We start from the raw sequence: 25,455 nt of genomic DNA, 5'->3' as shown, positions 1-25,455 counted from the left end.
GTATTCTGCAAAATATGGATTTTTTTTTTGCATTTAGCTCCAAGTGAATTCAGCAATATGGTGGGATGCCGTAGCCGCCATCTTGCTGAACCGTAGAGGGCTGGCAAATGTTAAAAAGCAAACTACTCCTCTCACTGCTCCAAAGTCTCCAATTATGCAGTCCTCCACGCCTCTTCTAATTGTCTTCCCCGGTTGGGCACATCTTTTTTTGGCTTTTCACTCTGGGCTGGGACTTTCATCTCCACCAGGCCTCGGATGTCGGAGAGCACTTTGTATCTTGGCTGCGTTGTCAGAGGCGCTGACTGGTCCTCGGGTGACGCACATCGTATTGTAGTGATGCCACAACTTCCACAACAATGACACAGTGTGCCATGACCTCCGAGGCGGAAGTCCCCGTCCAGAGTGAAAAAGTCCAAATAAGAGGTGCGGAACCGAAGAATGTGAAAAGAAGAGGCGCGGAGGGTGGCCGGTATGGGCAAAGTTAACCATTTTGGTTGAGTTTCATGCCTAACGTTTTGTCTGTCTTTGGTCTTCTGATTGTTTGATCCTCTTTTTCGAATATTGAAATAAAAACCAGTCATCAAGGCCGTCAACTCCTCTCCATGAGGTTGTGGATCGTCCAGAACAGATGTTATATGGGCGCTGATTGCTACCGGGTTCCCCAGGGATGCTCACATTGTAACACCAGCCCAGATATAATCTATACTATGTGATCGTGTGTGTTGGGGTTGGAGCACATTCCAGGCCAATTATCAGTAATCATTTTAGGGTTGACAACTTCCGCAATCGCATAGGAGACCTTCCTGACAGTGGAGGATGACGCTTTCCTGCCCTCGCCCCGGGCATTGTTTGGTGGTACTAGCTGGACACTTGATGGCAGTTTTACTTGCTCATTAATAATGTGGAAATTCTATAAATGTATTATATGGACACTATATGGCAATTAATGTAGTAATTGGTGACTGAATGGCAACAATTTGACATTTTTATTCCTTTTAATTTAATATTTATTTGATTAAATTTGACCAAACTCATTTTGGCACCATCGGATGATCACAAGAGTCCGTCAACAGCAGATGTTGGGTAAAGAAGGATTGGCCGGCGTGATTTCAACATGTGCAAGTTTATGTGGGGTTCAGAGGAGCCCTGGTGGCCGGTGGGGGATTCAACCAACAGCATGTGATGTACAACCAGCTTTCTGTGCAATGTTCTACCGGCTCCGTGCAAATAGCTCCACAAATCCGTGACTTCTAGTTTCCTCGTCCTATATCTGAGTTATGGATGAACTGAACTCCATAAAATTGTCTATATCTGTAAAATGTTACCAGGGTTCATGTATCTTCATGAAGTGAGCACATTACCAGTGCCGCGTCTGTGTTAATACGATGAATATATTGATTCCATGCAGGAAGCTGAGCTAATAAAGTATCGGTTTTATGTTCCATTTATAAGACCCCGTAGAATTGACGGTCCTTGTGGAGCGCAGCGGCTGCCTAATGAGGTCTCCGTCATCCTTCTGGGACATTAATGTCTGGGATTCGATGGACTTGTCCAGGATTGTAATTTGCTCTCTTAGTTCTGGTTTTTGGTTTGGAATTGTAGATGTTTTTATTGTAAAATATTATTATAATAAATAGCAAATATAAATCGTTTTTATTTACCTATATTATATTTAGGTCTTCAATATTTGATCCAACCATATTGTTGGTCAACAAAGAGTTGTCTGGATGAGTCGGTTCTAATCGATGGTGTCCTGGTTCCCATTATTCTCATGATTGGTGATGACTAGTGATGCACTCATCCCAGACTGTAAAAGTCCTGATCCGCGCGGTTTCCTGGAAGGAGTCCGTACATTCTAGGCTCATAAAAAATTGACATAGGGTCCCCTCGTATTATTATGATGCCCAGCACAGATTAAGCATACGGCTGCAGCTCCCAGCTGTGTGCCTATCTTGGCTGTGTATCAATATAAGAGGAACCGCATGCAGCTTATTTTCTAATTATTCACTTAAATAAATTAATAATACAAAAAGGCGTGCAGTTTCCCCCAATTTTGATACCCAGCCAAGAAAAAAAACCAACAGCTGGGGGCTGGTATTCTCAGGCTGGGGAGACCCATGCCTATTGGGCTCCCCCAACATAAAAATATCAGCCTGCAGCCGCCCAAGATTGCCACATCCCTTAGATGAAATATTCCCAGCACTTCCCATTTGCCCTGGTGCGGTGGCAATCTGGGTAATAAGGTAGTAATGGCAACTCACAGCTGCGACTAAGCCTTAAATTAGTTATTATTGGGAGGGTCTATGAGACCTCCTCCATTATTAATTTGTAAGTGAAAGTAAATAAACACAAACGCCCAAAAAATTCTTTCTTTGAAATAAAATATAAAAGAACACCCTCTTTCACCACTTTATTAACCCCCAAAACACTCCTGCAGGTCCAATGTAATCCGCACAAGGTCCCACGACGCTTCCAGCTCTTCTACATCTGAAGCCACAGTGTGCCATCATGGTACATGACCAAACGCTGTGAGGTTCAGGCAGAGAATAAATGAGCTGCAGCGATAAGCGGTGATGTCAGTCAGGTTATTTGCAATCTTAGTGGGACCTTTTCACAGTCCTCCACCTCTGAGTGCAGGTAGCCTGACCTCAGGTGAACTCCGTAAACTCAGGTTTAGAGACCTGCATGTCCTGGCAGAAAAACGATACAAAGCTACATTCAATGAAAGGATAAAGAAAAAGTAAAAATTCAACATTTCATGTAACCAGTTCATTGAGTTATGGGATGTGTAACATAAAGGCGCTTCCCTAATACCCTGCTATGGTTAATACCACGGACCTCACAGCGCGATATTCCTGGTGCAGAAACTGATGACTTTACCGCAGTTTGTTGGTGACAGATTACTGTAAGGATCATCATTTATCATAGGTAAAATCCTGCATGTAGAGAGATGAAAAAAGCTCCAAAGCTGCAGGGAAAAAAAATACATTTTCTGATTTATTTAATTTTTTTTTCTCCTCCAAATGCTTTTTTACGGCATCGTACTGGGATTTAGGGAGTCGCGCTTTTTATTTTTTTCTGTGGGTTTTGAGAAAACGTTAGGAATGTGTAAATAAAACCACAAGAAAGTGAAGGTAACAAAATATTTAATTGCCAGATTATTTAGTTAATGGGATTTGTCTGTCTGTAAATGATGCATGAAATCAATGAATTGACTGATCCGTTAGAACCCGTCCATCGCCTCAATTAGCTCGATAATGAATGGGCTAAATGCTGCAGATGATTGTATGGCGAAGAGAGATTAAGGAAACGCAAATCTGCGCATTTATTATATATACATATAGATTACATCAGATCCAATCGTGATAATCTGCAGAACCTTCCCTCCAGGTAATATTACGCACAGTGTCTATAGTGTCCTGCGGCTGTGCACGGATGGAGGGCTTTAGGGTTAGTTCACACAGTGCGTTTTTCGGGTGCGTTTCTGCTCAGAAAACTGCATGACTTTGCTTCCCCAGCAAAGTCTATGAGTTTTCATTTTTGCTGTCTGCACACAGTGTTTTTTTTTTAGCTGCGTTTTGTGGTGCACACAAAAACACAGCATGTCAATTATTTTTGCGTTTTTCACTGCGTTTTCCACCCATTGAGTTCAATGAGATTTTCAAAAAAGCAATGAAAAATGCAAGTTGCAAACATAGCTGCATTTTAGTGCGTTTCTATGACTAAAAACGCAGCTATAAACGCAAGGGGTAGGTAGTAAAGTGACATGTACAGGAAGAGGATTCCTTCTGTCAGTAAACACAGAAGCGTGAATCCTCCTGGTACCGTCACCGCTGCGTCCACCTCCCATCCGGCGCCATGTCTGCTCCCGTGCGGCGTCATGTCTGGGCGGAAGGTGGAAGCAGCTGCGAAATCAAAAGTGAACAGTAGAAGAAAAAAAAATGTTATACTCCCCTGTCTGCAGACTCCCGGTGCCATATCCGCTCCCAGCTCCTCTCCCGGTACCGCCGCTCCGGCTGTGTGCTCTCAGGCACGTCCAATATCTGCAGGACCTGGCGATGGATCACCTGATGCAGTCACCTGACGCATCAGCTGATCATAAGTCTCGCGGTGACGCCGGCCAGCTTCAACTATCAGCTGATGCCATTAGGAGACTTCATCAGCTGATTACCGGCAGCTCCTGCAGCGATCGGACGGGATCAGACTCCGCTCCAGGAGCTGCCGGTAATCAGCACATAAGTGAGTATTTTTTTTTTTTTTGCAGCTGCTGTCTGCTCTCCTGCATAAACTATTGGATGGAGTATGCTGAGCCTTGTAGTTCTGCTCCCCCTGACTCTCCCTCCAGCATACAGTCTTGTATGTAGCATACACTAGTGGAGAATGAAGAACATATTGAAGAAGGAAATGACATAAGACTTTTTTTTTTTTCTTCAACAATCTTTAATGGCATTGTTCACTGATAAAAAACGCATAAAAACACAGTGAGCAAAAACGCAGCAAAAAACGCACGAAATCGCGGTAAAAACGCATGCGTTTTTGCTGCGGGTGCATTTTTGTGCGGTTTTTGCCGCAAAAAACGCACAAACGCAGCGTAAAAAAACCGCAGTGTGTGAACCTAGCCTTACAGGAAAACAAAAACTCCGTCTTCTGCCACTTTAGGACACTCTTTGTTGGGGTCAGTTTTGTCTATGTTCCATCATTGAGTATTTGAGGTGTTTTTGATGTTGCAGATTTTCTGCACCAGTTTCAACAGGACCATGTTGACATGCAAATCTGTGAACAGCATGTCGCCTCTCTGCTGGGCGGGTGCAGTGCGTGAGTCCCCGCCCCCCTTCTGCGCACCCTCCCACACATTCTCCCTCACCCCGTACTCTCCCTGCAACCTCCCCCGACACTGCTGTGGGACCCGTGAGCTGAGGAAAGGGGCCTGGCGGCGGCTGCCCACGGTGTCACCGCCAGCACCGGGCCCCCTGCTCAGGATCGCACATTCAAATGTACCGGCATCTGAAAGCACGATGAGAGGGAGCGCTGCTTCTCATCACTGTCCCGCTGTCTGTGTCTGACAGTTCAGGACAACGGTGACGTCACTACTGTGCTGATATGTCCAGACCAGACAGCGGACGAACGTGCAGGAGCGGCGGGGACCGAGGAGGGGTAAGTATGTATTCCCTATGTCGCGGGCGGAGGGGATGCGCTCGCCACGCTCGGGTCCGGGGCTTCTGTTGTTGCTGCTCGGTGGCTCGAGCGGTGGGTCGGACCCGGGGACTCGAGCAGCGCTCCTCACCCATGAGTGAAAAGGGATGATTTGTTTGGGGAGAAAGTTCTTGACGCCACCCACGGGACGTGGTGATGATGGCACAACCGCTGCTGGTGACTGGGATCCCGGGAGTGATGGCAGGGAGCAGCTAGGATGTTGTCCCCTCCGTGGGTAGGGGGTCGGCGCTCCCGGGGCCCGGTGATGTAACGGGGAGGCTGGATGGCTGGGGTGCAGGGTTGCAGGGACAGCGCGGCGCAGTGCCAGATGGCACTAGTGTACTCACTCAGACAATCAATGACAGAGTCTCTGGTAAACCAAAACGGCCGGATGGATGGGTCCCGCAGCCGGCTGCAGTGTTGCTGTTGTTGTGCTCTCCCCGGACGGCTGATGGTGGCTGTCTTTCCCTGCACCTTGTTAGAATGTTCTGACTCCTGTGGTTGCCCACCGGTAGTCCGCTCCCCGGCGTATAGGTGCCGTAGGAGCCCGTTTTGCCCGCAGGCGCTGGCCCTTGGATCTCTAGCCTGTGGCGGTGGCTGTATATCCTCACGGTGTGGACTGTTGCCTTCTAGCAGGACTTGGCTGTTAGGAAACCCCTGGGGTTTCGGTCACACTCTGATTTGACCGTTGTCGGCGGCTCCAAGCCTAGTCGGGGTCTGATGGCCCTGCCTGTGTGCTTAACTTCACTCTGCTCCCCGGTTCGGTACCGGTGGGCCACCGCCCAGCCCCGGTCCTACGGTTCCGCAGAGATCTGCTAACTCCTGCAGACGGCCACCACCGTCTGCCAACCTTGCTGTCAGTGCCTGGGCTCCATCCCAGACACTTGCAGTTTGTGTCCTCTCACTTTCACCTCCAAACACTATCTACTTTTTCCGCCTCCAGGCCTGTGAACTCCTCGGTGGGTGGGGCCAACCGCCTGGCTCCGCCCCACCTGGTGTGGAAATCAGACCCTGGAGGAAGGCAACAAGGGTTTTTTTGTCTGACTGTTGTAACTGTCTAGGGTGGGGGGGTGTATGTTGTTATGTCTGTGACTACCTGGCTAGTCCAGGGCGTCACACCTACATGTGTTCCCTATGGGGGTTGGTGCAGAACGATGGGGGGGGTTGGAACAGAGCGCTGTGTGTGTGTGGGGGGGAGGGTTGCAGAGCCCTATGTGTGTGTGTGTGGGGTGCAGAGCCCTATGTGTGTGTGTGTGGGGTGCAGAGCCCTATGTGTGTGTGTGGGGGGGTGCAGAGCCCTAAGTGTGTGTGTGTGTGTGTGTGTGTGTGTGCGTGTGTGGGGTGCAGAGCACTATGTGTGTGTGTGGTGTGCAGAGCCCTATGTGTGTGTGTGGGGTGCAGAGCCCTGTGTGTGTGTGTGTGTGTGGGGTGCAGAGCCCTGTGTGTGTGGGGTGCAGATCCCTGTGTGTGTGGGGTACAGAGCCCTGTGTGTGTGGGGTGCAGAGCCCTGTGTATGTGGGGTGCAGAGCCCTATGTTTGTGTGTGGGGTTCAGAGCCCTATGTGTGTGTGGTGTGCAGAGCCCTGTGTGTGTTGTGCAGAGCCCTGTGTGTGTGGTGTGCAGAGCCCTGTGTGTGTGTGGTGTGCAGAGCCCAATGTGTGTGTGTGTGTGTGTGTGTGTGTGCGGTGCAGAGTCTGATGTGTGTGTGCGGTGCAGAGCCCTGTGTGTGTGTGCGATGCAGAGCCATATGTGTGTGTGGTGTACAGAGCCCGATGTGTGTGTGTGCGGTGCAGAGCCAGATGTGTGTGTGGTGTGCAGAGCCCAATGTGTGTGTGCGGTGCAGAGCCCAATGTGTGTGCGGTGCAGAGCCAGATGTGTGTGTGTGTGGTGTGCAGAGCCCGATGTGTGTGTGCGGTGCAGAGCCCGATGTGGTGTGCGGTGCAGAGCCATATGTGTGTGCGGTGCAGAGCCCGATGTGTGTGTGTGGTGCAGAGCCCGGTGTGTGTGTGCGGTGCAGAGCCCGATGTGGTGGGGGGTGCAGAGCCTGATGTGGTGGGGGGTGCAGAGCCTGATGTGGGGCTGTTATTTCCAATGCTGTAGTGATAACAGGTCAGTGCTGGGCAGAATACGGACATGGAATGTGTGTGCAGGGGGCGGGGCTGGACACTGGGGCCGGGCGGTGCCAGCTCTGACTGGGAGGTTTGGCACAGGAACTTATGTTTGCTGGAGCTGAATGTAAACAAAGAGCTGCAGAGAATAAAGGGATAATTCAAGAGGAGCAAACGTTAGAAAACAAGAAATAACAATGTAGGTGTGTTTTATATGACAATACAGCACAGATTAGCTTAACAAAAATTTTTGAGTTTGTCGGACAACTCCTTTTAACAATGTTCCTCATCCTGTAATAATGTCCAGCATTCTGTCCTCTTCCTGTAATAATGTCCTCTATTCCCATTCTGTCCTCTTCCTGTAATAATGTCCTCTATTCCCATTCTGTCCTCTTCCTGTAATAATGTCCTCTATTCCCATTCTGTCCTCTTCCTGTAATAATGTCCTCTATTCCCATTCTGTCCCCTTCCTGTAATAATGTTCCCCATCCTGGGCCCCTTCCAGGTATAATATCCTCCATCCTTTTATAATTTCTCCATCCTTGGCCCTTCCATGGTTTCATGTCCCAAATCCTGGGTCCCTTCCAGTAATATATGTCCCCCATCCTGGTTTATTGCCCCCTATCCTAGGCCCATTCTGGTAATATATGCCCCCATCCTGTGCCCCATATGTATTATATGTCCCCCATCCTGGTATAATGTGTCCCATCTTGGGCTTGTTCCTATAGTAATGTCTCTATTCTGCAGCTCATGTACATATAAAAAAATGAACAATTTTACACGCCTTCCCATGCTCCCACAGTATGCGGCGTCCTATTCCATAGCCGGCAGCAAGCTTCAACAGACATGCCCTAGGCAGCGCATGACGTCCCTACAATGCGCCACCAGTGACTTTCACACTGTCAGCTACCAACCTCCGATTGGACGGCGGCTTGTGTTGCAGTGGAAGGACCTGATGGGTCTCTTTGTCGCAATGCATTTCTGATGAATGTGCATACTCAGACATACATCCAGTTGAAATAGTTGCTGGTTTCGGCGTGCCCACCTCCTGCACGAGCCCAGTCATGGTAGCATTATTGTGCTTCTGGTAAAGACAGAACCTGTGCACATTAATGTCATTTTTACATTGCTGTGCATTAGCCTAAAAAAAATTTCTACTTTTGTCTCCTCTGTCCAGATCACCTTTTTCCACATGCCATGTAGATGACACAGCGAGCCATGGAAGCTCTGCTCAGATGAGACCAAAGTAGGATATTTTGGGCTAAATGAAAAACGCTATGTGTCGTGAATAACTAACACTGCACATCACCCTGAAAACACCCTCCCTGCCGTCGCACATGGTGGTAGCAGCATCCTGCTGTGGGGAGACTTTTCTTCAGCAGGGGCAGGTGATGGGCAGAGGTAATGGGAAGGTGGATGGAGCTAAATACAGGATGATCCTGGAGGAAAACCAGTTAGGGTGCGTGCCCACGATCAGCTGCATCCAAAACCCTGCGTTGTACAGTACAAGCACAGTGGATGGATTTCTAGAAATCCCATATCCACTGTGCTTGTCTTTTCCACAGACCTGCGGTGCGTCTTTCCAGACCACAGCATGTCATTGTTTGCTGCGTATTCACATGTGTCCTCCATAGGGAGAACACAGCGGGGAGACCGCAGCGCTCTGAATCCTGATCGTAGGTACGAGCAGCTGTGGTCTTCTGCAGAGGAGACGCGTGGCCCAGCAGACCAGGACCCGCCGCGTCCAGGACACAGTGAGGCCTGATCGGGGCCGCATACCCTTAGAGGCTGCAGAAAACGTGAGACCAGGGCATAGGTTCATCTTTCAGAGGGACAATGACTCTAAACCTCCTGCAGAGCTACAATGGAGGGTTCAGATCAGAGCATATTCTTGAGTCCAGACCCAAATCCACCGAGAATCTGTGACAAGACGGGAAAATCACCGATCACAGACGTCTCCATCCAATCTTACTGTGTGAGAGAAGAAGAGGAAATATCACCTCTGGATGGGAAAAGCTGGAGAGACCCCAAAAGAGGGAGACAGAGGGTCCTACAAATACTGACTCCAAATGCAAGACAGAGAATGGTGGTCCTACAAAGTACTGACTCCGGGGGATGAATACAAATGCACAACACAATTTTCAGATTTATATTTGCAAAATATTTAGAAAACCAGGAATCATTTCCTCTACATGTCACAATTACTTGTACTTTGTTTTGGTGTCACATAAAATCCCAATAAAATACATATAAATTTGTGGGTGTAATGTGAAAAATGGTGGAAAAGCTGATGGAGGGTGAATCCTTTTTTTAAGGCACTGTACCTGCATCCCTTTGCCCGGGATTTCCCTTAGGCACTGGTCTATGATAAATTCAGATCTTCTTCTACCATGTTCCTTTTGCACAATTTTTATTTCTCTTTGGAATTCAATAGAAAAACCTTCTAGGACAATTTTTAGGAATTGCTAGTAAAATAAAATTAAAATAAAAAAAACTTACAAGAATGAAAAATAAAAAAAAATAAAAAATTCTAGCTTTTTTAGACAGTCGTTTCCTTCTAAATGAATCACATAGTTGCAAAACTCATCTGAGCGAGAAGCAGAAATTTGTAATTTATTTTCGAAACAAAATATTCCATTTGATGTGAAATTAAATTTAGTAACTTAATATTTACATTCCTTTAAATGAAACAATTTGCAAATGTTAACATTTAACGGTTTCCTCTAATGTGAAGTAATGGGAGGAAAATGAAGATGGATTTTCTTTTGCTTGAGTCGCCAGTTTGCTAATTAATGATCGTTAATGCAGCGTCCGTGCAGGGACGATGGTGACTACGACCCTCCAACCCCCGGGGGATGCGGCAGAAAATTACCAGAACTGCAAAGATGGAGGAAAAGGCCACAAGAAAGACGGGACACTCAGCAGATGCGCGCCGGCCGCCATCATATCACATAATGACTTTGTTGCTTCTGAATTTTGTAATCAAGAAAAACAATAATTGATTCATGAAAAATACAAGTGTTTGGGCCAAAGCAATGAATAAATACTGCACATTCCCCAGACAGAGGAATGGCCGGCTGAAGCTAATTTTAAGGTTTTAATTTGTTTTCTATATTATTTTAAAACTTAATAATTATATATTTTTTAAATGTTTAATTTATTCTATTCACAGGCGCTTGAGTTTAAATAAAACGGGTTATATGATTAAACAACAACATAATATAATTAGATACTTGTATACCACCAAACACTCAAGAATGAAAGATAATCAATATATAATAGGTGTGCAATATCTCTATATGGAAGATTAATTAATCTCATAATGCTCCCGTTACTTTTTTATTTTGTATGCCTGTGTTTGTTTCTTTTGTGGCATATTTGAAGTATTCTAGCAAAAGGCAATGGAAACAAATTCAATATATATATATATATATATATATATATATAATATATATATATATATATATATATATATATAGCATACTGCATAATACTGAAACCACCACTGATCCCAAAAATGCTACAAAAACAGTCAGTGAATCAAAATACTGTGAAAGTAGGTTTTTCAATAGACGTTAAGGCGCTGTAAACTCTGACCACAGCATTTAATAAATAAAATATAAAGTAATTGACAATGAAAATGCAGATAGTTTAAGGTCTTAAAAAAAAAATAAAAATCTTTCAAATAAAGGGAATCCGTCACCGGGATTTTGCTCCCTCATCTGAGAGATGCATAATGTAGGGGTAGAGACCCTGATTCCAGTGATGTCACTTGCTGGGCTGCTTGCTGCAGTTATGATCACATAGCAGCTTAATCTGCTGCAGATCTAGCAGTTCTTTTGAATTCTGAATTCTTCCCCTTCCCCCACTCCCTTCCCCCTCTCCCTTCCCCTTTCTCTTCACCTTTCTCCTCTCCCTCCCCCCTCTCCCTCCCCCCTCTCCCTCCCCCTCTCCCCTCCCCCTCTCCCTTCCACCTCTCCCTTCCCCCTCTCCCTTCCCCCTCTCCCTTCCCCCTCTCCCTTCCCCCTCTCCCTTCCCCCTCTCCCTTCCCCCTCTCCCTTCCCCCTCTCCCTTCCCCCTCTCCCTTCCCCCTCTCCCTTCCCCCTCTTCCTTCCCCTTACCCCTCTTCCTTCCCCTTACCCCTCTTCCTTCCCCTTACCCCTCTTCCTTCCCCTTCCCCCTCTCCCTTCCCCCTCTTCCTTCCCCTTCCCCCTCTCCCTTCCCCTTCCCCCTCTCCTTTCCCCTTCCCCCTCTCCTTTCCCCTTCCCCCTCTCCTTTCCCCTTCCCCCTCCTCTTTCCCCTTTTTTCCCTCTTCCCCTTCCCCCTTCCCCCTCCTCTTTCCCCTTTTTTCCCTCTTCCCCTTTCCCCTCCCCTCTCCCTCTCCCTTTCCCCTTTCCCTTTCCTCTTTCCCATTTCCCCTTCCTTTCCCCTTCCCCTTTCCCTCCTTCTTCCCCTTCCCCTTTCCCCTTTTTTTCCTCTTCCCCTTCCCCTTTCCCCTTTTTTTTCCTCTTCCCCTTCTCCCTCCCCTCTCCCTTTCCCCTTCCCCTCCTTTCTCCTCTTCCTTTCTCCTTCCCTTTCCCTTTCTCCTCCTCCTTCCTTTCCCATTCCCCTTTCCCTCCTTGTTCCCCTTCCCCTTTCCCCTCTCCTTTCCCCCTCTTCCCCTTCCCCCTCCCCTCTCTCTCCCTTTCCCTTTCCCTTTCCCCTTCCCCTCCCCTTTCCTCTCCCCCTTCCTTTCCCCTTCCTCTTTCCCTCCTTCTTTCCCCTTCCACTTCCCCTTCCTTCTTTTCTTTCTACATAGAATCTTTTAATCACCAGCTGTCATCTCTTATCTCAGTAATATAAATTTCTGTTTTCACTGAATACAGATTTTACCGAGGAATTCTGAATTTTGGATATTAAAGATCCGTCCAGGAGGAGAGAGAATCCGATTTCCCTGATAAGATTATTACAATGTTGCTTATTTTCAGAAGTTCTATTGATTTACAGTATTAAATACAAATTAAAGTGCCGGTCGCGCTTTCCTCTCCACTGCAGAGGTGACTGGTGGACTCTACTTAGTAACTGGGTAAACTGGTTTTTGATTGCGCATTATTGAACTTTTCCATGTAAACTTATTTTTGTGTTTTTGGTTCCTCTTTTATGTCTTGTCAGAGTAAAATATAAACCACACTTTGCAATTTTCTTTCTGAACTTCCTTTTGTATTTACTTCAACTTTTACCGAAACGTCTTACGTTGCCCGTTCCTCTTCTCACCGATAAACCTTTAGGGCAATAAAATATAATTGAGCTCAATATGAGGAGGAAGAAATACCAGAGCGCCCCTCCTGGTGCGGGTGCGGTGACTGATGCCGTCCGTACACTTCAGGCAGCGGTCGGCTAAAGGTTCGGCAGGGAGTTTGTCATAGACAGAAAAGACGCTCGGCTGAGCGAGGACAGACGGCTGGGGGAAGATCAACTCTTAGAGAGCAACAGAGTCATCAGTCCGAAATTGTACATGACCGATTTTTATCTGCTCCGACACCTATTGGGGGACAGTCAGAAGCCCCCATGCACTATCGGCCAGACACACTGTGTAATGTTTGACCGATATTAGTTCAATGTGTGTGTAGGTTGTAGGGGCTCATTGTTCCCCATACGGTTCTTGGTGCTACTTACTAACACCATCACATGCTGAAACCCATACTAGGCCAAGGACTTACGACAGCAACTAGGTCCAGACTTCCAGATGATGAGTCTCAGCCCAGGATATCCCTGCAAATGCGCAAGGATGTCCTGGGCCTAGTCGTTGCTGGAAGTCCTGGTCTCAAGTGCATGATGTGGCTGCGTCCTTACAATGTGCATGCACAGAGATGTCCCGGCCTAGAGAACACGACGTTGCTGCGTCCTTACGATGCACATGTGCAGAGATGTCCCGGCCTAGAGTGCACGATGTGGCTACACTCTTAAGATGCGCATGTGCAGAGATGTCCCGGCATAGAGAACACGACGTTGCTGCGTCCTTACGATGCGCATGCACAGAGATGTGCCGGCCTAGAGAACACGATGTTGCTGCGTCCTTACGATGCACATGTGCAGAAGTGTCCTGCCCTAGAGTGCACAACGTTGCTGTGGTCCTTACGATGCGCATGTGCAGAGATGTCCTGGCCTAGAGTGCACAACGTTGCGATCTTATGATGCACATGTGCAGAGATTTCCTGGCCTAGAGTGCACGACGTTGCTGCGTCCTTACGATGCACATGTGCAGAGGTGTCCTGCCCTAGAGTGCACAACGTTGCTGTGGTCCTTACGATGCGCATGTGCAGAGATGTCCTGGCCTAGAGTGCACAACGTTGCGATCTTATGATGCGCATGTGCAGAGATTTCCTGGCCTAGAGTGCACGACGTTGCTGCGTCCTTACGATGCTCATGTGCAGAGATGTCCTGGCCTAGAGTGCACGACGTTGCGTCCTTACGATGCGCATGTGCAGAGATGGATTTTTCCTTGCTAATCAAATGCGCTATAGACTCCTGTATGTAACGTCCTCTTTTGCATTTTGATTCAGTGAATAAGTGTTTCTAAACAATTGATGGAAAGTTGCGCGTGTTCCCTACAAAGGTGACATCCTAAACCACGTGCCAAAACTGGAGATTGTTGGCACCGAATCTGTGGATGGGAAAAATGGGAGTTTAATGACGTCAACCTCAGTAAATCTATGACTTCACCTGTTCATACATCTCAGTATTGGCACCGGACGCATTAAACACCCGCGTCTGGAGGCGGCTGCCGGCACCCAGGATTGTATCATTGTAAGACGTTGGTTATTTCATAGCTCCGCTGATGGGACGCCTGACAAATTCATTAATAAGTTTCACACCGGTTTATGAATATTAATATTTCAGAGGTTGAAAAACCAAGTGCAGCTGCTGATTTGTGACAATATTCACCATTTTCCAGCTTTACAGTTGTGACTATGACTCATTTGACACCGCGTGCACTTTTCCCACTGCTGTATAATGTTGGCGAATGATGAGAAAACTGTTACACTTTATATTAAATATTTGTCTTTTAATAATAATAATAATAATAATAATAATTACATTTTAAATAAAAGAAGTGTTAAATTGCTGCCGCGGCATTTCTTTAGGCTCCTGGATGATCCGTTTCTTGAATGTTTTAGTGGCTTTAGTCCTGGAGTTTGTTTTTAACAAATCTTGAAAGATCTTCCTCTTAGCGATTTTCTATTGATTTCTTTTCCAATCTATCTTCCAGTGCAGCGAACCCCAGAAGCTGTTTAACATTGCGAATGAGCTGCTGCACACGGAGGAGGCGTACGTCCGGAGACTCCATCTGCTGGATCAGGTAACCCGCAAGGAACCTCTATTAGGCTACATGCGCACGCTGCGTTTTTGCTGCGTTTTTGGCTGCAGTTTTGTTGTCAGAACTTTCTGACATTTGACTTCCCAGCAAAGTTTACGAGAAGTCAGATTTGCTGCACACGTTGCAGTTTATTTGTCAGCGTTGTATTTGTCAAATGTTTGTGACAAAAAAAATGCAGCATGTTCATTCTTCCTGCGTTTTTGTGAACATTTGTCACAAAAACGCACCGAAAACGCACCTACAATTACAAGCATTTTTTGTGACATTTCCAGGCTCTCTGACAACGTGCAGTTTTGGCTGCAGTGTGTGAACACAGAAGATGCAGCGTGCGCATGTAGCCTTTGACACTTTCATATTTTATCAGAAAAAAAGTTTTTGTTTTTACGTTGACAATTAGACTTTCTCCATTAGGGAATGTTCACATGTTGCATTTTTTTTCGGAATGAAAAATGCAAGAAAACGAAATTATGCATTTTTTTGCTTTTTCTTTTGTGCTATTTTGATCAGTAAAAATGTTGCATTTTTTCTTAAAAGCACCAAAATGTAAGAAAATTTCATAAGAATTAAATTTTAAAAATGTCATTGATTTTACGGGTACTATTAAATTTTGTGTTTTTTCTTCTGCACAAAAAAAAATGACAAAGAACTGCTACATATGAACTAGCCCTTAGAGCTGTGCGAGTTACCGTGTTTGGTGTCCTCGCCGTGGTCACTCACTTTCGGAGCTGAGCGCCTAAAAATATTTGGGTGCTGCAAAGAAAACCTGGAACATGAGATTAATTCTGGAATCTGAAGGATTTTACTACAGATTCCCTTTAAATTCTGTAGGAAACAATAAAAAGAGGCCGGTCACATAATCATCGGTCTTTGTGCCGTGTAACCAGTGATCTGTCAGAAATGTGCAATTATTTGGAATCCAGATCTTTGACCCCGACTCTATCTAATTGCCCTTGTTTGCAGCAAAGAAAGTCTTAGGCTATGTGCGCACTTACCGGATTTTGCTGCGGATTTTTCGCGGATTTGCTGCATGTTTCGCTGCAGAAAATGTTCATAACATCTCTGCAGTGAATCACCAGCAAATCCTATGGAGAAAAAAAATCCTGTGCGCACTGGGCGGAATTTGACAGCTGCATGTTTTGCTGCGGGAATCCCGCAGCAAAAACAAGTGCATGTCACTTCTTTTCCGCACATCGCTGCGGGATTTCACTCCATTGACTCAATGTTAATCATGAAATCCCGCAGGGAATAATGCAGGCAGCAAATTCTGTGCGGTTCACTGCATTTTCCTGCGTTATTCCCTGCGGTATGTCGCGGTTTACCTCCGGTAATGTACATCGCCTGTCTGCGGTTTGCAGGGAAGTGATGTCATTACAGGAAGAGGAAGCCGTGCAGAGAGTAAACACAAACACAAATCACAGACACACACAGACATCACAGACATAGAACACATAGACACAGACACATAGAACACACATAGAAAGAAAACGGAAATATAGGAAAAAAAGAACGTGGGCTCCGCTGCATATTTACCGTCCAGCCGAGGTAAGCACACAGCGGCGGCCCGGTATTCTCAGGCTGGGGAGGGAGAGGGGCAGGGGTAATGTCCCCCGCCTCACTCCCCCTCCGGCAGCCGAGAATATCAGCCGCAGCTGCCCCGGGACTGTCGCATGCATTATGCGGCAGCACCGGGAGTGTCCTCGGCTCTTCTTGCCACCGTGTAGCAGTGGTGGCAAGGTAATACAAGGGGTTAATGGTGATGGGGGACCACCGCCATTAACCCCAGGCTTGATCATGGCAGCGTCTATGTGACAGCTGACATGATCAACCCGTAAGTAAAGTGAAAAAAACACAGACACCGAAAAATCCTTTATTTTAAATAAAACCAACAAGCCTCGTTCACCATTTTATTAACCCCCCCCAAACAAAGCTCCGGCGTAATCCACCGCTCCGACATCCACAGCTCCGGCTCCGGCGTCCTGCACTGCTGACATCCAGCCGCGACTGTCACAGACACAGGCTGAATGCAGCAGACAGCAGAGGTAATTACCGGTCATTTCCCACGGCCGGTAATGTGAACTCACTGCCGACCGTGGGAAATGCAGCGATCTGTCATCTATCTATCCCTCTATCTATCCCTCTATCTATCTGTCTGTCTATCTATCTATCCCTCTATCTATTCTTCTGTCTATCTACTATCAGAATTAAATGTATTTTTTTTTTTTTTCTTCAATGTGCTTTATGGCATTGAATGCAATAAAGCACATCCCAACCCGCACGCGGCAATACCGCGAATAATACCGCGGTAAAACCGCGGCAAACCGCATGCGGTTTTCGGGTGCGGTTTCCCGCGGTTTTTTACCGCGGGTGCGGTTATCTTTGAGGGCATGCGGTATTTTCTCAAGGAAATTTAATTTCCCAGTGCGCACAGAGCCTTACAATGCAGCGTCATGACCTCAAAAGCACCAAGACCACTTGGGCCCTGTGCACACAGTGCATTTTTATTGCTTTTTTTGGTGTTTTTGTTATAAAACTGATAGCAAATCCTTATTCCAGCAAAGTCCATGAGAATCCTGAAGTTTTGTGCATATGTTGTTTTTTTCCTTTGCAAATTTGGTGCAGAAATAAATCTGCTGATATCAATTCTTTTAGCGTTTATTTGCAGTGTTTTTCCACTCCAGAATGCATCAAAAACACATGAAAAAATGCATAAAAAAAGTTACAAAAGAGCATTTGATTTTATAGTCCAGAATGCATGAAAAACACATTGGCAAAAAATGCATGTGAAAAAGGCATCAAAAACGCATTGTTTTTACAGCCAAGAGATGCAAAAATGGTGCAGAAATTTCTGCAACCAAATACTCATTGTGCGCACATAGCCTTTATCAGTTTTCCAATAGAATATTTTTCCCACCTCTCTGCTGCAAACAGGGGAAACTGGACATTGGCTGAACCACTGATTCAGGTAACATTGGCCAACCCACGTTTTGGTGCCTCAAATTTTAGACCTGTTTCTGGATGTATTTGATCTACTGCAAAAATGGCTCCAGTTTTCCCCTCTCCGCTCTAGTTTTTGAGATACAGAACATTTCCATAGACTACTCTTCGCTCTGCTTGCCTCTGGAAAATCATTATATTTTATTGCCATGTTTAAATTAATATCTTTTAAGCATGAAGGCAACATATTAAAAATTAAGAGACATGCACAATAGGAAAACGTACATATTTGATACCAAAGGCACAGATTTATGATGCAAACTTTGCAGTCGTGTGACACAAAAGAAGTCTGTTTTGTGAGTGGGATTTGCCGGACCATCCTGCATAAGAGTCCAACAATAGTCATCCATCTTCATGGGAATATGTGAACTCGCTCACTCGGGTTTGGACTGGCCCACTGGGGAGTCGGGGAATTTCCTGGTGGACCTTTCTGCAGGGCTAGGAATCTTATATGAGCAGCAATTTGCACAATACACTTTTATATAGACAAGTACACTTCTATTTAAACTATTACAATGCAATTATGTATAGACAGAGGCAGCATCTATTCATTCTAACCAGTTTATTATTATATAGAATAAATGTAAATTAGTGCTGTAATATTCACCTGTGGCTTGAACACTGGGTCCCCATTGTTACCGATGGGCCCTTGGTCTGACATCGCTCTCACTATATCTCCTATCTTATTGGCAAAACACAAACCAGGTCACAGAAGAACAAGTCGATACATTTAGAATTTAAATGCATGCACAAGTGACAGATCAGGGCTGAAAAACCTCAGAAATCCACATTTATGTCATCTACAAAACTCATCATTTAACATCTAAATGTAATAAAACAGAACAAAAGTGACTTTGTCGTTTGCACTTTCTATATTGACGCTGGGGTCCACTTTAGGAAAGGAAGCAGACGAAGAGTTGTGAAACTGAGGTCAATGATTTACACACAAAAAATGAGGGCACTTTAAATACATAAATTTCCCTTTTGAAATAAGGAAGCTCGTTGTGGCCTCCCGATTTTGTAGAAGGGATCTTTTAAGGAACAGACTCAAATTCTATAAATTCAACTATATCTAAGAAACTAAAGCTGATCCGGTCTATCCAGTGCACCTTTCTCAATCATCGATCCAATTAACCCCAGGAACTGGCCTAAAAAACAAAACCCCAAGAAGGCTTTTCTTTCTTTCTTGGGCTGTGTAAGTGTCGTGCAGTAATATCAGAGCGTTCCATCCTGCGCTTCCTTGGTGCGATTCTCCACCAGTCGCCGACAGAGTAAATTCCTCCCCGATATTCTATAGTAATCACAATTCAGAATGGGCAAAAAACCCCCCAAAAAACGTGTCATCCTCTATTAACTGATATTTTTATCAATTTATCCTTTCGCTTGACAAAGGTCATTGGTCGAAACATCGTAGGAACGTTACAATTGACCGTCATAGATAAACCCCATCCATCCTCACTTTAGAAAGGTTTTAAAAATAAAACAAAATGACTGCAATGTTTTCATTATCAAAAATAACTTTAATTGTTACTACGTTATCACTTCTCTATCATCCTGATGTATCGATGCAACATTGTCTCGTTCCAGGTATTTTGCACAAAATTATCAGAGGCTGGAATTCCACCGGAAGTGACCACCGGAATATTCTCGAACATTTCCTCCATCTACTGCTTTCATTGTCAGTTCCTTTTCCCGGAACTTAAGACGCGTATAACCCAGGAGTGGTGAGTTGTGTTCCTGTGACAACATCTATATAATTTTGTTCTGCTCGTCGGGAGAGCAGAGGTTTTGGCAAACTCACAAGACCACAGCACACAGAAAACCCAGAGGGGCTTGATTGTAAAACCACATGTGGTTTTCTCCAGAGCCCCCGATGGCGAGGGTGTTAAGCTGCAGGTGTCAGACCGGGTGCCACTCGGGAAGACTGATGCTGTGACATCTGGCCCTAGGGGTACGGGAACGACAGTCTCTGGGATAGACAACAGCAGCAGCCGGTGTTGTTTCCAACTGAGATGGATGGATTTATGGATGCGGCAGCAGCAACTGGTGATGATACTTCGTGGCAGCAGGTGTCATGGTTGGTAGCCGGTGTGGCAGCTTGTAGCAGCAGCGGCAGGTTAGATATAGCCGCAGCAGCATACTGGAATATAAACCTATGTCCGCAGCTGAACTAAAACAATACAACAGCAGCAGCAGAATAGTGCTAGGAGCCTGAGAACTAGCAATGTATTAAACTCGTTGACCAGACACTTTCAGAAGAGAGAAAATGCCTTAAATAGCTAACCTGAGAGGCACTTCCAGGTTAAGGGTACACTAGCCCTTTAAGAAAGGCAGAAACGGGAAGCCCGCTGTGGGAACAGCTTCCGGAAGACAGCAGCACAGGACGGGAACGGAGCGGCCACTACAGGAGGGACAGACTGGTGAGAGGGCCGATGTCCTCGCAGGGGGAGGGGGCAGAACAATTCGGGGACACTGATGTGGGCATTACACATTTCTTATTTTGAGGAACATTTTGAGATTCCAAACGTTAAAATGTAATTCTTGGTTTAGGTTTCTATGTTCAGGGTTTTTAGATGCAGTTTTTGAAGTCAAAACCAGAAAAACTCAGGGCCGGACTCCTGAAACAGTTTGTGCCAGAAAACTGGTATAATATTTTCAGTAATTATTTACCGGTATTTATTTACCTGCTGGAAAAAATGTGCAACTTTTTCCATCTTTACACCAGTGCCGCCAACTTTTTTGAGTTGAGTTTTTGAGTTTAGCAGGAGGGAATTTCAGATCTGGCGCAATCTTACTTCAACAAACGCTGCATCAAGACTCTTATAAGAAAGATAAAAGGGGAAGATGAGTATAATACAGTGAATGGAGGCCGGGTCCCGGTAGAAAGTAGTGATGCCACTAATGCATTATGAGCTCTGGGTTTTGGTGGTGATACCTGCAAATTTGCAAAAGGGGCACGTTTCATAAAAGTTCATGTTTCTGAAGTTTCTTCTGGTTTTTGATCATCTGGGACTTGATTGTCTATTAAATGTTGGGAAGTATCTACAGCACTGCACATCTGTATCACAATTTGTTGCATGTTTGGCAGCCTAATACTGTACTGTACGGAGGCACCACACTGCGACATGAAGGGACCACAACGCTCCCTAATTGCCCGGTGCACTTTGCCTTGTCACATCTAATGGCTTATACCTTGCTTGAACCAGTAGACCGAGGTTCTGGAGCGTTCCCAGCGATCGGTCTTCTGGCAGATGAGACTGGTGGTAATAAATGATTAAAGTTCTGCAATTAAACCATAAACGTGAATATATTCCCTGGGTGCACTTATTTTTGACAATGTTATTTCCAGGAATACAAACCCGCGGATCGGGGACATTCTGCAGAAGTTGGCTCCATTCCTGAAGATGTATGGGGAATATGTAAAGAACTTTGACAAGGCCATGGATATGGTGAACTCCTGGACCCAGAGGTCTCCCGTCTTCAAGGAGGTCATCCAAACAATCCAGGTATAGCTTGAGCAAAGTTTTGGTTTTCATAAAGGTGCTGTCCACTAATTGTACAACGCCTCATGAAATGCCCTAGTAAAATAAGGAACTATTATACTAAACTCTCACATCCGAGTGGTTCCAGCAATGTCAGCACTTGTGTAACATTATGTCTTGTGAGCGCTGCAGACAATCGTTAGTAAATAATAATCAAAATTTCCGTATAAAGATCACCATTAACTTTCAATAGATATCAAAAATACCTTCAGATAAAAATCTGTGAGCATTAAATAAATAAAGGAAATGATGGTGTAAATGGCATTAAAATTATAGCACCCCCTGAGGAAATGATCACTGAAACGCGCGTCGGGGCAATGCGGTATACTTTGGAGCCTTTACAGACCACTTAAGGTATAATTCTCCTTGTAAATTAAACAAACGTTAATCATATTTTACTACATAGGATCATTATACCATAATCTTTCTCATATATGGCATATGATTTGGATATTTAATCTTGCACTGTGCACTTTGTCATATATTATGGATAGATATTTAGCTAAATAAGTGATCTTGGCACTATGCACTTTATTTTCCTAGTAAAACCGCTGCTATAATTTATGGGACTTTTTTCCTGCCTTATATTTATATAGACTTGTAAAGAATACTTATTTTAATTATTGAATAAAAATAATAATTTTAACGCTATTTACACCATCATTTCCTTTATTTATTTAATCCTCATGGATTTTTATCTGAAGGCATTTTTGATATTTATTTATTTTCGGTGTTTCGTCAGAGTGGATAACCGCAGTAACCAAATAGTAAAAATGTCACAGGCGTGCCGGGAGCCCCGGAGCTGATATTGCTGGAAAGACACCGGTGTGAGACGTGCAAAAGATTTTCTTATTTTACCATAGTAACACGGGCATTTATAAAGAGACGATCTAAGTAATGGGCAACACTTGTAAGGAGACGAGCGCAGTATGGCGTCTTATTAGCAATGGTTCATGGGAAAAGAAATGCAAAGTAGCTGCAAGTAAAGATCTCGCTACTGCCACCTAGTGGAGGAAGGAGACAATGTCTGGGCTCATATCCCTGGGTGCGCTCAGCACGTGCTGCAAGGATTATATTAGAGCGCTGGACATTGGCATTTTACACTAAATACAAGTAGCAAAAGTTTTTTTTTTTTTTCCAAAACTTCAGAATAATTCTACAAAAAGAGGAGAATTGAGAAGTTGAAAAGAGGTATTGATGGCGCATTGCAGGTATATGGTGCGGGGGGGCGGCGGGGGTGCACAGATTGGGGGGGGGTAGGTGGAAGCAATGACAACATTATTAATGTGGAAAATACCAAGGTCACCAACGAAGGAGCCTGAAAAGGGCCGAGCGCTGATGAATGTTCAGACTGCAACTGCTCAGAAAGCCACGGACCCACTTGGGGGGAGGGGCGACATGACCAAGGGGGAGGTAGGGAGTGATGGGTTAATAGGGACAGTGGTATATGCCTAATATGGCTTTGGGGGATGGTTTTAGCCGGGGAGGAAGAGGAGGAGCAGGGAAAGGGTTAGCTGGGAGAGGAAGGAGTTACCTCCTCTTCTGTTTCCGGACGCCGAACGATCTGCACGTGCACCTCCATGGCAGATCTTCAGGAGCTCCAGCGTCTGATTCAGGCAGCGGTCGCAGCGCACGGGCCCCTGGCAGTGCAGACCCACATCAGGGCTGCCGGGGTTAACCCGTCGGCGCTTGCCCCTCGTCCCCCCAGCAGCGGCGGGCGCCAGTCGCGGCCCCCCCGCAGGTATTCCCCGGGCGCGGGGGGGGCGAGGAGGAGATGTAAGAGCCCCTCCAGGGACCCTCCGCAGAGTGCAGCGCAGCAGCAGCGTCTGGCTGCTGCAGAGGCCGGCGGGAGGAATCTTCGTTCCAGCCGCGGCGGTCGGGAGGTGGGAGTGGCCAGCACGGGGCCTGCTTCCGGTCCCGGCCTCCGGGCTGGAGTTACTGAGACGGCAGCGGCTCCAGGCCGGGAGCGCGCTCGGCGCAGGAGAGAGGCCAGCAGATCCCCCTGCAGTCGGCGGGGGGACCGCGGGGCTGCACGTGGCGGTAGGTCCGGCGCCGGGGGGGGGTCTGCGGTGCCTGACCCCGGTGCGGCTGAGAGAAGGAGTGACGGCGGGAGCCCTGCGGCAACCGCCGGGTCACTCAGTACCGCTGTGCAGCCCCCGGATGTGGCAGTCTCCCGTGGGAGCGGGAGGACTCGGCGGATGGAGGCCTGCAATAGCCCAGGAGGGCCAGTGGCGACGACGGCTGAGATCCGGAGCCGGGCGTCTGGTCGTCCGCGCCCAGAGGCCCCTTGCAGTCGGCAGGGGGGCGGGCGCAAGAGGTCGAGGCCCGGGGTGCCGGCGCGGGGGACAGGACGGTCTCCTGGGTTGTCACCCCGGGGTAAGAGATGGAGCGGGGATGACTCTGCCCACGCGGCGGCCCTGTCTGGCGGCCGTGGTGGGGGGGGTGCTGCGGCGGCGCCCCCCGGATGTCGGATGGAAGATGAGGCCAGCGGCGAGGAGGGGGAAGAGGCTTTCGGTTCGGAGGAGTCGGATGGACGACAGACGGAGGACAGCGAGGCGGCGGTCTCGGGAGACGCCGAGCGGCGGTCGGGTGAGACGGCCGCGGAGGCGGCAGGGGCTGCGCTGGCGGGGGGCTTGGGGGGGGGGGGCGGCTGCGGCTACGGCAGCGCCCGCTGGTTTCGCAGTGTGGAGTCAATTGTTGGGGCTGTTGCAGGGGCTGGCGGCGGCTTCGGGAGCGGGGGGGGAGGGGGCCCAGGCGCCGGTGGCGGCGTGGGTGGGTGCAGCCGGTTTAGGGGCCTCGGCGGCGACGGGGGGTGACGGAGCGGGTGCGAGTAGAGGGGGGGGCGAAGGGGGGAGTGAGACGGGGGGGGGAAAGGAGAAGGAAAAGGAGAAGGAAAAGGAGAAGGAAAAGGAGAAGGAGGATGAGGTGGTGCGCTTAGATGATAGGGCTAAAAGCGAAGTTTATGTTTGTTTTGAGGGCCCGCTGGGGGCCCATTTAAAGAAGGAGGTGCGGGAAAAAATTTGGAAAGGGGAATATGTGGAGATATTTTCTCTGCTTCCCCTGGAGAAATTTAATTTGGATAGGGTTAAGCCGAGTGATTCCAAAAAGGAGAAGGACGAGGAGGAAAAGCGCCGTTATAGGCTTATTCCTCGGACTTTTGCCAACTGGCTACAGGCATTTGCGATTTTGGCGAGCGTGGTCGGGGAGAAGGAGCCGGAGCATTGTTCGGCTTTGTTCGGCTACATGGATGCGATAGGGGAGGCTTATCGAGTTTATGGCGGACTGGCGTGGCTGCGCTACGACGAGCAATTTAGGCAGCGGAAGGCATTGCGGCCAGATATGCGTTGGGACCATAAGGATATTTCCTTATGGATGCGATTGATGTCGGCACCGGCTCAGCCCTTTCGGGGGGGCGCCGGGGGTTCGGGGGGGGCCGGGTCCCCGGCAAGTTTCAAGAAAGGTTTGTGTTGGCAGTACAATGAAGGGCAGTGCAGGTTTGGAGCGGCGTGCCGTTTTAAGCATGAATGCTCCGGATGTGGGGGGGGACATAGCTTGTCCAAATGTTTTAAAAAAGGAAAAGGAAAGGCTGGTGATGGGGCTGGTAAGAGGGACGACGCCGGTGAAGGTAGAAGTGATGGTTCCGTTTTTAAATAGGTATCCGGACAAGGAGGCGGCGGCGTTGTTAAGTTCTGGTTTTTCGGATGGTTTTCATATTCCGTCGGTTGTTAATGCATCGGTTCCGCCGTATCGTAATTTGCGTTCCGCTCGGGATCACCCGGAAGTGGTGGATGAGAAGCTGGAAAGGGAGGTGGCTTTGGGCAGGATGGGCGGCCCTTATGTCGCCCCGCCGTGCGGGAATTTGGTGGTGTCACCGTTGGGGGTGGTACCAAAGAAGGAGCGGAATAAATTTCGGCTGATTCATCATTTGTCTTACCCGGAAGGGTTATCGGTGAATGATGGCATTGCGCCGGAGTTGTCGGCGGTATATTATGTGTCGTTCGATAAGGCGTTGGACCTGGTTAGGGCGGCGGGGCGGGGTGCATTGATGGCAAAGGCGGATGTGGAAGCAGCGTTTCGGTTGTTACCGGTTCATCCAGATAGTCAGCATTTGTTGGGTTGCTGGTGGGATGGCAGTTATTATGTTGATCGTTGTTTGCCAATGGGCTGTTCCATTTCGTGTTCGTACTTTGAGGCATTTAGTTCGTTTGTTGAGTGGGTGGTTCGGGACGTGTCCGGGCTTACGTCCATCATTCATTACTTGG

The 25,455-nt window shown here is 47.2% G+C and overlaps 1 protein-coding gene across 1 annotated transcript in view; it reads left to right on the top strand.

The window, feature by feature from the left end:
* The window catches only part of FGD3 (FYVE, RhoGEF and PH domain containing 3), a 283,382-nt gene that overhangs the window by 143,948 nt on the left and 113,979 nt on the right, over positions 1 to 25,455 (top strand). The window contains exons 5-7 of the mRNA XM_075321297.1: positions 14,550 to 14,639; positions 19,239 to 19,375; positions 21,001 to 21,157. Of these exons, the coding sequence (XP_075177412.1) occupies positions 14,550 to 14,639; positions 19,239 to 19,375; positions 21,001 to 21,157 (384 nt within the window). The remainder of the gene's footprint in view (positions 1 to 14,549; positions 14,640 to 19,238; positions 19,376 to 21,000; positions 21,158 to 25,455) is intronic.

This window comes from Anomaloglossus baeobatrachus, chromosome 8 (assembly GCF_048569485.1).
Source record: "Anomaloglossus baeobatrachus isolate aAnoBae1 chromosome 8, aAnoBae1.hap1, whole genome shotgun sequence".
NCBI classification, from domain to species: Eukaryota; Metazoa; Chordata; class Amphibia; order Anura; family Aromobatidae; genus Anomaloglossus; species Anomaloglossus baeobatrachus.
Note: the sequence above shows the minus strand (reverse complement) of the source record. Positions and strands in the feature narration are given on the sequence as shown.